The sequence below is a fragment of the Schistosoma haematobium genome, chromosome 1 (assembly GCF_000699445.3).
Source record: "Schistosoma haematobium chromosome 1, whole genome shotgun sequence".
In the NCBI taxonomy this organism is placed as follows: Eukaryota; Metazoa; Platyhelminthes; class Trematoda; order Strigeidida; family Schistosomatidae; genus Schistosoma; species Schistosoma haematobium.
Genome location: NC_067196.1, coordinates 89,619,136 through 89,635,195, shown reverse-complemented (window position 1 = coordinate 89,635,195; position 16,060 = coordinate 89,619,136). Strand labels below are relative to the sequence as shown.

At 38.4% G+C, this 16,060-nt stretch overlaps 1 protein-coding gene across 2 annotated transcripts; it reads right to left on the bottom strand.

Moving 5' to 3' along the window:
- Positions 1-2,341: 2,341 nt before the first annotated feature.
- MS3_00002423 (uncharacterized protein) lies at positions 2,342-12,255 on the bottom strand. Of its 2 annotated transcripts, none has more exons than XM_051210006.1 (9): positions 12,159-12,255; positions 10,011-10,113; positions 9,841-9,975; positions 9,744-9,806; positions 9,480-9,708; positions 9,287-9,446; positions 9,116-9,252; positions 8,784-8,813; positions 2,342-8,666 (listed from the first exon to the last, which is right to left on the bottom strand). In XM_051210006.1, the coding sequence occupies exon 9, from the start codon at positions 4,282-4,284 to the stop codon at positions 3,199-3,201; it is 1,086 nt and encodes a 361-aa protein (XP_051075492.1). In that variant the 5' UTR covers positions 4,285-8,666; positions 8,784-8,813; positions 9,116-9,252; positions 9,287-9,446; positions 9,480-9,708; positions 9,744-9,806; positions 9,841-9,975; positions 10,011-10,113; positions 12,159-12,255; the 3' UTR covers positions 2,342-3,198. The 2 variants fall into 2 exon arrangements, with proteins under 2 accessions (XP_051075492.1, XP_051075493.1); XM_051210007.1 differs by lacking the exon at positions 12,159-12,255 and adding exons at positions 11,313-11,598; positions 11,678-11,705 and having other exon boundaries at positions 7,975-8,666; positions 9,744-9,975; positions 10,011-11,265.
- Between the last annotated feature and the right edge of the window lie 3,805 nt (positions 12,256-16,060).

The window sequence follows — 16,060 nt, the reverse complement described above, 5'->3', positions numbered from 1 at the left end:
CCCAGTTTCAGTCTATCTTATTTCAGGAATTCACAAGACTTCTGGGCGTGAACCACATCAAAACAACAGCCTATCACCCAGCAGCTAACGGCTTGGTCGAAAGATTTCACCGCCAATTGAAAAGCTCGCTGATGGCACAAGATGATACGACAAAATGGAGTGACGCATTACCACTTGTACTCCTGGGTATCCGTTCAACTATAAAGGAAGATATAGGTTGTACAGCCGCTGAGCTAGTTTACGGTACAACCCTTACATTACCAGGTCAACTAGTGGACCCAAACACTTTAACACCAACGGACCCAAGTCGTTTTGCTAGCCAACTGCTGCAAACCATGCAACGAATCAAAGCCATACCGCCTCGTGAACATAACAATCGAATACAACTCAACAGAAATCTAGAAACATGCAAGTTTGTCTTTGTTCGAGTTGATGCTGTTAAAAAGCCATTGAAACAACCTTATGAAGGACCATATCAAGTAATTAAAAGAACGACCAAACACTTCATAATCAACAAGTGTGGAAAGAAAGAGACTATCGCTATCGATAGAATAAAGCCTGCTTTCTACGAAGCACAACTTGACAAAGAACATACTATTTCACTGAACCAACCCCGTCCAGCAACCACCACTACAGCAGACAGGGAAGAAAAACTGAGTATCAAACCTACTTGTTTAACGCGCTCAGGCAGAGCTGTAAAAAAACCCAAACGCTATGTACATTTCGCCGAATAAAAAAAATCTAAACAAACAATTACTGATGTACTATACGATTATACTCACCCGATTTTTCCCAACAAAATCCATGATTTTTTTTTCCTTTTTTTTACAGTGTACATAATTAACCATATTTTTTTCCCACAATTATTCGTTTTGTCACATTTTTTCTTTCATAGAAAAAAATTTGTTACAATAATAAACGAGTAAACTCTATTTAATTATTCATTTGTTGTACACACACACACACAAAAAAAAATAAGCAGTTCATTTTTTTGGGGGTCAGTAACAGTCTGCACATTATTATCATTGTTAGCAAACCAAGCTTTTAAATGACGGTATTCTCATTACTTTTGTTTGTCATGCTATGCCATATCACCACTATTTTCACTCAATAACACACTGTATATTGTTAACGTACATGTCATACGCATCTCCACATTGTTAATTGGTTATTATTGTAAATATTTTTTTTTGGTATAAAATTTTTATTATTGTTATTTAAAGCAATTAGTCCCTTTTATAAATTTCGATAGAACAATAAGAAGACGGAGTTGATCTGAAAAATGTGATGTATTTGCGCTATACATTTCGAACAATCTGGTCACACATATACTTGTCAAGGCATTTTTATATGAAAATTAATAAAGGTCAATTAATAAAGGTCAGACAAATAAAAGTACAATTAAATAACTAAGGGGGGAGAAAGAATAAGAATTTGTCGCGTTATCCTAGACCATAGAATGACTTAAGGATTACCAAGGTAAATTCAAGGTTACGACAAATTGTTTTTGTACACATAAGGGGGGTTTAAATTTACGAATAGCTAAGGCTTCAATAAACTTAAGAATTCGACCTTGACAATTTCTATACAACGTTCTAAATGCTGTATTAATGTTAATTTTGTGTCCCGTCTCAATTATGTGTTTTGCTATCGATGAACTTGGTTTTCTACCTCCTACATTAATCGGATCATTTGACACACACTGATTTTGAAGCCATCTGGGCACATGTTCATTGACCCTTGATTGCATTGTTCTGATTGTTCTATCGAAATTATTGTTATTGTAACCAGTGTTACCTCCGGACACTCTGGGGGGAGCTATGTGGAGATAGACCTGACAACCTTATTTTGTAAATAGTTTTCAATGTTATTTCTATTTGTTTTGTCAATTTTTCACTGTATGTACATTTATCATTAAATGACTGTACGTGTTGTTTTAGTCAACGACCTTGAACACTTTTTCCGTTGTAATTCTAACATAGCGTGACACACATTTCCGGTTGTTCACAAATACACTATTACGCACATACCCATTGTTCTATTCTCGCTCGTTACCAAGTCAATTGCGTTCTAAACTGGATATTATCCTCATTTCAGACTGCAGTGTCATTCCCATTATATCCTACATCAAAGAAACTTATTGGCGTCATATTTACCTCTGTGGAATTATTATGCATTTATAATTGTGGATTTTTGAGACCAAAACTCAACAGAACACGCAACGACTAGCCGATTTAAGTAACGTCCCTAATTTGTTATTGCATTTGTAACATTTAACTTGTAAATATTAATATTACTATTGATTGCTATTAACTTTGTTGATACTTTTGCGTTTATATATTGTTTGGTCCACCACAACAAAGATCAGCAAACTTTCAAAGGTTCAGTTGCTTATCCTATGGATGTTTTGGTTGGGACTCAATCACATGTCAATGGCACTACAATACTCTTTTTTAGGCAGAGATGAATAATAAGAGTTTTGAATATACCCTGAAATGTGGGAAGGGGACAATTTCATGGCTTTTAAGACTATTTAAACTGATTGCATTTAAACAGAAAGCAGAGTCTTGGATGAAATAATATTTAAGTACATTTTCAGGGAATTTAAGTGTACGTTTCGTTTTAAACGTATATCGCAAAATACAGGACTGAAAAGGTCGTTGAAACTTTGAAATACATATGACGTTTTAGATTTAGACTTCTTTATTGTCAGTAAACGCTTAGCTCCAGTCTCCCTTCGTAATAACACGTTACATAATCGTTCGGAATGAATAACAATTATCCCTGTGTTAATTCGCGGATTGTTGGTAACCCATGTATAAGATTTCTATTAGATTATAGGAACAGTCAGAAAACACCGCTTATGCAGTCGTCCTAGTTAGACAATGTCAGGGAATAATCTTGCGAACACATAATCATTTCACATTCGAGAATTATGAAAGCTCAACTATCTATATATAAATTCGTACAGTGGAATTTTCAGGACACGGTATACTGCTCCTCGTGTTCAGTAAATCGCAAGTTCTATGCCTTTTTCTTTGCTACTTTTCCCATGGTGTAATCTCTCCAGATGAGATGGAGGTTTTTCAAAATAGGTACAAAAGCAAACAATGAGTAAACATTAAATCATCTGTAGGATTGTCTAGACTTTTACCAATTTATATAAGAATACAAACGTTTAGGACATTCTATGGATTCCTAAACTATCTTTTCTTCGTACAACTTTCTAGACTTACTGAGGGTCGAGGCACAAGTATTCCGAACTTTTCGATACTGAGATTTTGTCTCATCATTCCCCAGTAACCTAAATCTATCCCACACTTTTCTTTTCTTACGGAGGATGCGGACCTCCCCACTGAACCATGGTGGAGAGTTTCTCGGCCCTCTTGGTGTAGTCCAAGGAATGTGGGGTGTGGTAACTTTTATGTACAAATTTCGAAATGCGTCCCAAGCCGTTTCATTTGAGGACTCTGGGTCTATTGTCCAATCTACTAACGATGCTGAGTGCATGATATCTGGTATATTTGGTTTCCAGACGTTAGGTCTGGATTGGGCTGATGAGTGCTCGTGATTGACAGTTATATGGAAGTCAAAAGTTAAAACTGAGTGATTACTTTTACTTAGGGGTGGCATGTAATGGTGGTTCGTGACGTCATCCTCATAGTGAGTCAAAATAAGATCTAGTAAGGATGATTCAGTGTCCGGGTCGTACCCAGTTGCTTCTTTCACATGTTGCATTAGGGCACTTGTGGTAACCGCATCAACTAGTTCCTGCTCGAAGGAATTTTCTGATGATTCAGTTCGCAGATTTTCCCAGTCTACCATAGGTGCATTAAAGTCCTCTAGGATTAGACATCGACCACTTTGTGACCAAGTATTGAGACTGCCTAGCAGGACTTCATTTACCTCATAGCTTGGACTGCGATAAACCAAACCAATCAGCAGCTCTTGTCCCTTGCATTTCAAGCGGCAACTAACTGATTCACACGTCCCACTCTCATGCGATACTTTGTCGATAATGGCGAATGGGGTAGCATTCCTAATGAATAGAGCTACTTCCCCTCCTTTACGCTTTTGTGTTCTGTCGGCCCTTACTAACGTAAAACCCTCGAAATCAAGTTCCATACTATCTATAGCCTGTGTCAGCCAGGTTTCTGTAACTGTGATTATGTCTGACTTTGTAGAGTCAATCTGTACACTTAGTTCCGATCGCTTATTAAGTAGGCTTCGGGCATTAGTGTAGCAGATCCGAAGCCTTTTTAAGTGGCTTCGTGCTTCACCCATAGTGGCTTCGGCATCATCCTCTGTCGAAGCCGTACAACCCGAAAATTTACAATTTTCAGGTCCTTTTCGCCAGCATCTAACCTAGGTCGTAGTTCTTATCCGGCTTCCCGTCTTTTTACGTGGTCTGCCAACGGCAAGTCCTCACAGATAAAAACTCCTGGACCCTTTAATTTATGTCCATTCTGTAGTCGCGTTCATTCGAAGATTTGAATACTACTTTAAGCAGTCTGGATTGATTAGACTTCAAGTTCACTAGACTACCAAGCCTGTACACCCTTAGTTAGGTGACTTCGGTGATATTCTGAGGCATGAGTTGATTAAGCAGCTGTTTAATCAGCACAATGTCATGTTCAAAACAAGTTTTTGGTCCAGAACTCTCACTCTCCTTGATTCTATGAGAAATGACTGATCTGTCACCGTGATCAGTCTTCGATTTCTCGACTACTTTTATGGGGGCAGGATTCCCTTTTATATCCTTATGTTGTCTCTTCCTTACAACCTGTACCCATTCGTCAATGTTGCTATGAGAAGCAACCACAGTTGCGTCAAACACACTGTGGGATTCCGTAGGGTTGTTGACGATTTGGGAGGTTATGTTTCCCGCTAGAAACCTATCAAGCCTTGTGATTGCGATTACTAGGCTTTTCCTGCTGGATACCATTTAGAAAACTGGGGACAGAAGAAAGTTCCTGAGTTTTTGGTTAAGACGGACCTCTTTGAAAACTGTGTTTCCTCCTTTGGTCGGTGTGAGTCACCTGTTTTCGAACTCACCTGAGTTTGCTTTACACCAATCTGCGTGTCGACAGAGCGAGTACTATTCGATGTTTCCCGACCACGCTTGTCACAACAATTTTTTGCGGCATTTACCAATGAAATGGCCTCGGTTACCAAGCTATTTGCATCCAAACAGTACTGTTGACAAAGCCATACGTAACCGTTTTTACTGAACCGTTTCAAAGCCGCAGGCGGTAACTTTGTGCAAACATCGTGGTACCAGACTTTTCACTCATCGCACTGCATGTTGCTTTTAGCGGAATAACGACAGCCCGGACGTTTACACTGTCCAGTCATTAAACAGGGTTTTTTTTAAAAAAAGAACTAGACGCAATGACCAAACCGTCATATATGAACTACTAAGTGAATGGTTTTCCCACAATGGGAATACATCTCATGCTCCAGATATCAACATAAAGTGCATCAGAAAAAACTATCTTAGCACCATAAACTTCGACATTAGGAGTATACATACCGCCATTAAAACCCTTAAGCCAAATGCAAGTTCTGGTGCCGATGATATCCCTTCAATCGTTTATAAAATGTCAGGGCCGGACATACAGACGCTACTACTCAAAATATACACATTATCTTTAGAGACAGGTATATATCCGGAAACCTGGAAGGTAATGTATGTTCTTCCCAAACACAAATCCGGACCGAGAAACCTGGTCGAAAACTACAGACCTATAAATATCACTCCAGTCATATCACGCATAATGGAAAAAGTGATACAAAATCAACTACCTGATCACCTACTTAAGGAAGATCTAATAGACCCCTCATAACACGGCTTCATTAGAACAAGGTCGTGCAGTACATGTCTGATAGACTTATTTAACGAGGTTACTCGTATACGCGACCAGAAGAAACTAGTTATTATACTATACTTCGATATTAAGAAAGCCTTTGATAAAGTACCTCATTATCTTCTAATCAATAGACTTAAGTCAGTTAGAATTATAAATCCTCTTTCGCAATTGATCAAGTCTTTTCTTACGAACAGATATTAAATAACCAAGAATAACTCTAAAACATCTACACCTCGACCAATAACCAGTAGTGTTGTGCAGGGTAGTGTCTTGGGTCCATTGCTCTTTATAATCTACATCAACAATATATGCAAGTGTTTTAGCACAGGTAAGATCCACCTCTATGCCGATGACTTAAAAGTCATCTATAAAACTGACATTTGCGATTTAAGTAGTACTATGCAAACAATCCAACATGAACTCAACATGGTAGACGACTGGTGCAAACGCTGTAGGTTAGAGCTCAACACAGAGAAATGCGGCTGGTTATGTATAGGAGACATGTCTCTTGAAATAAAACTAACACTTAGCAACCACACACTGCCTAGACTGTCATTAGTAAGTGACCTAGGGGTACGTTACTCACACAGTCTTAATTTATCTGAACACATCTCAGCGAAAGCATCCAAAATGCGGAAATTGCTTGGCTTCATCCTCCGTAATTTCTATCAAAATGGATCTAAAATCCTTCTTTATAAAGTTTGTGTGAGACCTATCGTTGAATACTGCTCGTTCTTATTTTCCAACCTACGCCTATCTGATGTACTGAAAGTGGAAGGAATACAACAAGACTTCACCCGACAAGTACTTAGGACTGACTCAGTCATGACTACAGTACCCGATGCCAAGTCTTAGGAATAGCACCCCTTTGGGAGAGAAGGCTTAGGTCTAATTTGATTCTCTACTTTAAACTACTCAAAAACCTTACTTATTCAACATATAAGATAGTTCTTGCTAGAGATTCACATGAATACGAACTTCGAAACAAAGTATCTACGGTCAAGTTTGAGAAATACAGACCAAAAACTCGGGAAAACTTCTTCCTCGTCAAGCATGCCATAATATGGAACAGTCTTCCCTCCGAAATTTACATGGCGGATGAACTACATACGTTTGTAAAACTGCTTGATCAAGCCCTCACTTGCACTGATCTTGCACGTACGAACACACCTGTGCCCCACTCAGACATCGTAGGCTCTTTCCATGTTTAGACCAAAATAGACTTCAAGTTCAGTTTGCCTTATTTTTCCTACTTTGCAGTTGTGCTAGTTACTTTTTCCACCCTAATTTTGCACTAGAAGTAGACAGGTAACTCACTGAACCTATCGATACTGTTCAACTAAACTCGGTCGCTAGGGGACACTCACTACCACCCTAAAAATTCAATAGAACCGTATAATCGACTGCCTACTACCAGTGGTCTTGCATCTATGGAGCCTGTTACCAATCAACTGGTTAGGACAACACAAAATAACATCAGCACCAAGTTACTGTGAGTTTCTACCTGTTTATCCTGTATTAACTTTTTGCTCTTCTGCACACTATGTTGACTACCAATTAATATTATTTCTCCACTCGTTACCTTATCTACAACTCATATACTTCTATACTTTTCCGCCTGCTTTGATAAACAACCATCCTACATTATACCCTTCTTAATGCTTATACTCTGATTGGCAAACTATACTTTATACTACAGTCAACAAAAGCACTGCATCGATGCCTTACCCACAGTCCATAGCTTGTAACTGCCTGGTAAGCTTGTTTTCCAACGCTCATCACTCAGACTCATGTTTCCAATATTATGCTGGATTAGCTATTCTACTAAGACAACCTATAACATGCTAACTCGGGTTTTTACACTAGGATTGTGTGGCTGGCATCGGGTAGACAAAAAAAGGAAAAGTTAGACAACAAAAGATATGGTCATTAGTATTCTTAACACTTCACCCTCTATATACACACCCTTCTAAGAAACCGCTCTCCTTGTACCAACCTTGACTTCCCTTCCTTCATGTGAGCTTACTCCAACTTGTTGAACGACACAATTCATTGTTCTTTATTGCTAGATTCTCTTATATTGATCCTCCTACTTCATTTTACTCTAACAAGAGATAATATGAATTTAATCCCAGGCTCCCAACTTTGGGGAAAATCGAGTCGATTTTGGGGAAGCCGCTATAATAAATTTTGGGGAAATTTTGGGGAAATGAGAAAAAAAACCCAAAATTTCCCCTGACCTGGGGAAGTTTGGGGAAATTTTGGGTAAGTTTGGGGAAATTTTGGGTAAGTTTGGGGAAATTTTGGGGAAATCCCCAAAGTTAACTGAAGTTATTGGTAATGCAACTGACTACTGAATTCTTGTAAGTAGTATAAAACAATATACAAAAGCACAAATACACTATGGTGACGTCTGTTAAAGCCTGCGAAGCCGGGTGAAAGGGGAACGGACACGATAGTTATATCATTTTGAGGAAGCTTCCCCAAACCTTTGGGTTTTCCTGGAAAACTGTTTTGACGCAAAAGCTTCTCGAAAGCCTATCGACATCACGGAAGACCTAGGAGTATGCTTACGTACATTTCTTACTGCGACGTTTTATTACTTTTCGTCAATCGCGCATTGCTAATGAAACCTAATGTTAACCGATTTGTCGCGATTATCAAAAGACTGATTTATGAAATATATAAATGTTTATTACAGTTAATAAAATTACAAATGAATCATTTGTACAAAGTTTTTCATTGCGTTGTAACAGCAACACCTTACGTAGACGTAGAAATGTCATTGATAATGTTCTAAAAAATAAATAAATAAATCATTTGTAGTGTATAATAACGTGTCAAGATATGTGAAAGTTTGGTGATGTACCAACAGTATAACAATGTTCTTAATAATGCGAACAAAGAACTTACAGTTACGTCTGATAAAGCCTGCGAAGCCAGCTGAAAGGGAAACATACAAGAGACAAGTTATATTACTTTGAGTATTGATCACAAAGTCATAAGCTGTTACAGTAATTAAAGTACAGTGATTATAGTGATAAATATAATGAAAATTAACATCCTGTGAATTTTGGGGAAAACCCCAAAGTGAACTTCAGTTATTGGGAATACAACTGAATACTTCATTTTATTAAGTGGTATTAAACAATATACAAAACAGTAGGAAGGGGAACGTGTAGGAACAATGTGTGACAAAGTTAACATATGTATTATAACAAACAAATTAAGTAGTTTTAGCTCACCCTTTCTTTGGATCGCCATCCACGTTTATGTACTTTATCTCTTGCGTCATGCAAGAAGGCCTGGCTTGCTGTAGCCATGGCGTGCGTGATCTCCGTTTCCGAACAGGTCGCACTCCGGAAGTGTGAACACAAAGCACCTACAAATATGTTGATACAGTAATGTGGACTTACTTTGAACCGTGGAGTAAAATTTGTATTTACTAATCCCGAATTTTCTTCTGGTTCCGTGCAAGGTGTACGTGTTTGCCAGTTCCGGAGAAAGGAGGTATTTCAGACAGGCTTTTGCTGATTTACGAAGATCATCACATAGTAGATGGTATAATCTTCCCATCTAAAATTTCTTCAAACACCGATTACAACTTACGAAATGATCCCGGAATTTTTTGTTCTCTAAAGCTGTCTCTAAAGAACGCAACTCGTCATGCGTTCGTAATGGGAAAGTGATTGCATCACTATCCATTTCCTCTGTACGCCCGTGAGTTACACCCATGGCTAAGCGTTCATACAAAAATAGCATTTTGTCTATTTTCGTAGACAGCTCACTGACCGATTTCAGGAGCGTTCTTAACAGTTTGTTTGTATCATCGCACAAACTTTCGTTATCAGGAATAAAGTAAATGCAACTTACGGTTTATCACCTTCAGTCGACGTACGTAGAATTGGTGGTGATGAAAGGTTAGCTTTCGATGAACTAATCTATGAGTATTGATAAAGTAGGTACAAACCTCGCAATCGGAGAAAACGTTCCTGTTGAAATGTTGACAACTGGAAATTCCACCGGGGCAAATCCAGCCTCAACCTCAGCAACCTCTAGTTCTTCCGAGGTGCATAGATAATCATTAAGCTTTCGTTTGACAGTTCTAACACAAATGATATAAGAAGTTGAACAATTTACCTTTTTGGTTTCTTAGCGTCACAAGGCTGCGTTTCATCGTTAGTTGCGATGTTAGTATGCACATTGTAGATTAAGTGTTCGGTACCGTAACACCTTTCGTAACCTAATAAAAAGTTATTAATGTAAACCCTAACACTGTTAGCGAATATGCTATGAAACTTAGGGTGCGATAATAAATAAATAGACAAGGAGAGTGACTGGAAGTTTCTGTACATTGATAATGGTAACCTATTCTGAAGAACTACAGGTCCTAAGTATAATAAGAACAACCGACATTCAGTTGCTTTCCATACAGAAACTTCATTAAGTGAACGACATTTCCGTTGAAAATCGCATGTCGTGTGTTGTCTACATAAGTCTAGTGCATCATTTATTGATGCGATAATTGATTGATCCATCCTATTAAGTCGCTTAAGAGCTAGCTCCTTCCATAATGAAACAATTTTTTTGGTAACACCTAAATATATCATATGCATGGGTTCACAAGGGAAACATTTAATCATATCCACTGGCAGATTTTCAAATGAACTTCTGCCACGATGATGGATAGATTGGGACCTACAACGAAAAGTGACATCACTTCTTAAGTCGTGTTCACCATTGGGGAAAGTCATTCGACCACCCATTCGCGTCCCTAAGACCTGACATTTGTCACAGCCAGCGATACCATTGTGTCCCACAATGTACTTGACGTTGCTGCGAGCTGGAGCGTCACAAATAACAGCAACTAATTTAACTGTTAAATGTAAGTGATACTTATCTACATTAATACCTACTGTCAGCAACTCCTGTAACTCTGTTATAAGTGTTGCTGACATGTCGTTGAAATCAGATGGTTTTACTTCACCACCGTAGATCCCAACTACGAAAACACTACTAACTAGTGGAGCTACTATACGACCTAGGATCGGCCACAGCTGTTGGTTAGAGCTTTTGAACAAACTTAGACCATCGTAGTTTAACTGCAACTGCAATTCGTTGAAACGGATTCGACGAAGCCAATGTCCTGAAATTCTCAAAAGACTGGATTTCAATCCTAAATGGTAATACGTTCCAGAATCTAGGATCTTAGGCTCCACGTTGTTGCATCGACGTAGAACACTTCTGACGGACGTTGGAAGTTCTGGATACCGCGCACGAAAAATGTCCAGTATTTGATCAGCCTTCTTTATGCTTATATAACCACCTTTCATCATTTCAATGACCATTTTGTCTAACTCGTCTTTCACCGAAAGATGAATGGTTGGGGACATTTCTGAAATTACACAACGTATAAAATTTTAATAATTAAACAGATTATACCGTTGATTGTGTTGTCTGAACATTGGACGTGACTACATGAAGCAGTAGCTGTATCTGTGACAATATTAGCCCACTGCTCTGTAGCTACGGTAATACGCGATTCTGTGACGACAACTGGATTGTCTGTCTCTTCGTCACAGCTCGGTAACTGACACTTCTTTATAAACTGTGCTTTCATTTTCCTCAACCTTCTGTAATAGGTTGATCGGGAACAACTAAACAACCTAGGGTATTTAGTGTCTGCTGCCCGCCTTTTCGCAATCTTATCGAGCTGTCTATTATTATTCTGAAAGAAATAATTCACTTAAGTAAAACTGAACATAGACAGCAACCAAATTTCCCGACCTGCACTGCAAACAACTCACCTCCATAGCTTTCAAATTTTGAAAAAGTGCTTTAAAACCGACAACTCTTTGTCTACTTATTGTTGATGTATTAAAACAAGACCTGGAATTCCAAAGATTATCCCTCATCAAAAGTCTGTATTGAATTAAAATGTAAATTTCTCTATTCAAATTTACTACTGTGAGGCTTATTTATATTATGTCGATGAAATTTTAATGTGAAAAAATGCGCTACGGCAATTTTGGGGATTTCCCCTAAATTTCCCCAAAGTTTGGGGAAAACTATTTCATTTTGGGGATTTCCCCAAAAGTTACCCAAAGATTGGGGAAGGTTTTTCACTTTGGGGATTTCCCCAAAATTTCCCCAGAATTTCCCCAAAATACCCCAAAACTTCCCCAAACTTTGGGGAAGGCTATTTCACTTTGGGGATTTCCCCAAAATTTCCCCAAAATTCCCCAAAATTTCCCCAAAGCTGGCAGCTTGGGATGTAATTTATTATACCTCTGTCCGTTCTACTACACAATGTTAAGCAACGTTTGGCGTTTTTATCCAAGTGCTTTGCTGCTCTTCTGTTTCTCTTTTTTCTTCTCATCCAGAAATTTGCTCTGAAGGTACAGCTATGAAACTTCTGACGTTTGGAACAAAGTTGACGTACGCGTCCCCTCAAGGTCACAGTTTACAGCAAGCGCTCTACGGGTATAATTTATAACAACTATAAACTTAATAAGTTGCGAAGCATTTTGTGAAACAACAAGTGTTGTAATTTGTAGATCATGTCTGTAAAAATGGCGTGTACCTGCGCATGCAGAAATATATATTATTATTATTATTACTACTCAGAGACAAAAATGATCTTTGACCAAAAAACAGGAAAAATGTAGATTGTTATAAGCAACGGTACTAACAAATAGAATGGAAAACGAAGTACTCAAAAGTAATGACGACAAACTAATTTAGAGACAGAAATGATACACTAATCAAATACTGAAATAAATTCAATTAAACTCAAAACAGTAGTCTTGATAACGAGTTACAAATCTGGAGATAAGACTGTCATGAACATTTATCGGCCGATAAATATTACTCAATTTATCTCTAGCATTATGGAAAAAATTATAAGTGATGAACTTTCCAACTATTTACTCGCTGGAAAATGTATCAATGATACTCAACACGGATTTCTTAAAACTCGATCTTGCATGACATGTCATCTTGCCTTCTTTAATCTAGTCTATTCTCTGCGTGCCCAATGCAATCTAGTCTTAGTGCTATATCTGGACATTTCTAGAGCCTTCGACATGGTTAGTCACCAATTTCTTCTAGATAAACTCGCATTGTATGGGGTTCGAAATCCTTTGCTAGCTGGCTTTGATTGCTTTTTCAGCAATCAACATCAAGTAGTTAAAATTACCTCTTCATTGTCCAAAGCTGTCCCTGTTAGAAATGGTGTAATACAAGGCAGTGTCTTAGGCTGTTTGCTATTTTTAGTGTTTATCAATGATATTTGTGAAAGTTTCTGTGTGAGTAAGCCCCTTCTATATGCAGATGATCCTAAAGTATTATATTCATTTTCTCCACATGAGCTGAACAACGTGCAAAATTGCATCAACATGGAGCTTAACAAGGTAGCTCCGTGGTGCGTAAAATGGTAACTGGAGCTTAATACAGATAAATGTGGATGGATATGCTTCGGCGATACATCACTGAACCTAGACCTTACCATAAATGGAGGAGTGTTATCCATGATACATACAGTAGTAGATTTAGGACTTAGATACTCCCATGACTTGTCGTTTACAGAGCAGATATTGAAACAGACCTCTAAGTCTCAACGTCTAGTAGGTTACATAACTCGAAACCTTTACAACAATGAGTCACGTATTTTAATGTACAAAGTTTGTGCTCGACCACTTGTAGAATATTGCACGTTTATTCTCAGCAGTGTACGCATAAAGGATAAATTAAAGCTGGAATTAGTACAGAGACGATTTACACTTCGTATTCTTGGAGCAGATTGTACCTTCACTTATAATTCTAGATGTAACAAACTTGGGCTAGACCCTTTATGGAAGAGGAGACTCGAACTAAATCCTATAATCTTTCTCTTCAAACTGCTTATTAAACTAACCTTTACATCCAATCACGTGATTCAATATGCAGAAACTTCTCATTATGACATCCGTAATCCTTTGTCACCAGTGAAACGAACTTATCATAAATCATCTCTTTATATGAACTACTTCACCTGTAAATTTTCTAGACTCTGGAATAACCTTGTAGAATTATGGTCTACTATGATATTAGTACTGCTCTAATAATAGACCTAATCCTAAATTTGTAGATTTGTCATGATATAACTGCCTAATCTATAAGATCTTACGTTGAAGTCACACCATCGACTACACCAACTCACTGTATCGTATCAATTACCAATACATGATGTAGAACAAGGTTAGGCTAGAGAAAGAACAATATATTTAATATGAATAGAAGATATAAGGTAACATTCAGCAGAGACCACGCCTGCATGGCCGAGCCATGCCACTCGATCAACCCCAGTCCATTCAATTCATTGTTCGCGCCTTCTCCACTGTTAGGTATTTCTCCGCGTTAAATATTGAATATCTATTTTCTGAGTAGTCTCGTGTTCACAGCTTTGTGGATTGTGCGGCTATTGTCCAATGCCACTACAACCTACCATAATCTATCCGTACAATAAAATCACTCCCACTATTTGTTCGCTGCATCGATGCATATTGCTCCCCTGAAAATGCATTGAATGTTCTAGCACCTGTAAGTGTATCTCATTCCACAAGTGATATTATGGGAACTTTGATGTTTAGCCATTCTTATTAGTGAATTCCCTAAGTATAACCAGCTACATGCTACCACTTTACGTTAACACCGTCCCTAGCAACTTTAACTAATTTGAATAACATCTAACATCAACAGTATATCACTGTGTCACATGACGCACTCATTTAGGTAGACCTGAATAACATGTTTTTGTACTTATTGCTTTGTTGTTCCGTGCTCTCTGTTTTCGGTTTAATTTCTCGAATTTTAAATAATTATCATTAATTCGATCTGGCACACGAAATGACCTAAATTACTCGTTCATAAATCAACAGGCTGTCCATTTAAGAAAAGTTAGAAGTTTCCAGCTGATGCATTGGATCGCTGTAATACATGTACTACCTTAACAATTACTGAACTAGTATACTTAAAATTTTCTTCTATCACATCAGTTTCAGTTTGGGAAGGACAGGAGGCCTGATGGCCTGTGTTAGTCCTGGCAATGGTGGTCCCTCAGTTGATCCAACTTTGTTTTGAAAGAATCGACGGATGGAGCCTCAACCACGTGCTGAGGTAATGAGGTCCACTTATTAATGATTCGATGGGAAAGTCCAAAGTCAGCTGACAAGTAATTTGTTCTGGACTTGTGAACTGTTTTGGAATGTCCTCGTAAATTCTCTGTTTTCAAAGACAAGAAAAATGAGGGCATATCAGGTGCAAATTTGGCACTAAGCAATTTGAAAACTGTAATCAAGTCGCCTCTAGTTCTACGATATGACAACGGGAATAGGTTCAGCTTCGCCAGTCGAGATTCATACGGAAGCTTCGCTATTCCGGGAATCAGCTTAGTCTCCGTTCTCTGAACCTTTTCCAGAAGCTCACTGTCCTTTTTTGAACAGGGGCTGGTCGCTTGTATGCAGTGCTCAAGTTTAGGACATACGAACACTGTATACAAAGTCAAAAACGTCTTAGCGTCAACATGACTAGAAGCCCTACGTATTGACCATAAGGTTCTAAAACCTTTGGCGGCTATTGCACGGCAGTGTGCAGTAGTCTTTAAGTCTTGACTAACGATAACTCCTAAGTCATTATATGTCTGGACGACAGGTAGCTCAGTGTTATTCATCGTTTATGCATCTGTACCTTGATGACCGATATGCATCACAACACACTTGGAAGTATTTATCGGCAACTGCCATGTTTGAGACCATTCAGATAACTTCTTCAGGTCATTTTGAAGTTCTGAGCTATCACATCGTATCGTTCTCCGTATCTTGACATCGTCAGCATATAGCAAGACCGATGATGATGGGAGACGAGGAAGGTCATTTACATACAAGAGGAATAGCACTGGCCCCAAAACTGTACCCTGGGGCACTCCACTAAGCACAGTTTCCCAGCTAGATAACTTTGAGTTCACCCTTACTCTTTGTTGACGCCCAACTAAGAAGTCTTTTATCCACATCAATAGATTGCCTCCAATCCCGACTTTTCTTAATTTATATAACAGCCGGTTGTGCGGAACTTTGTCAAAAGTTTTACTGAAATCAATGAAGGCGATGTCTACAGGTAGCTTTTGGTCCTTAAGAGCGCACCAGCTTTCACGA

What these genes read in the sequence shown, in the direction of transcription:
- MS3_00002423 (XM_051210007.1), bottom strand. Translation starts at nt 11,490, where the DNA reads ATGAAAGCACAGTTTATAAAGAAGTGTCAGTTACCGAGCTGTGACGAA. An exon ending in TTCAGACAACACAATCAACG is followed by an intron (nt 11,266 to 11,312) that starts GTATAATCTGTT and finishes GTGTAATTTCAG; the next exon opens with AAATGTCCCCAACCATTCAT. An exon ending in GACGCTAAGAAACCAAAAAG is followed by an intron (nt 9,976 to 10,010) that starts GTAAATTGTTCA and finishes CATTTGTGTTAG; the next exon opens with AACTGTCAAACGAAAGCTTA.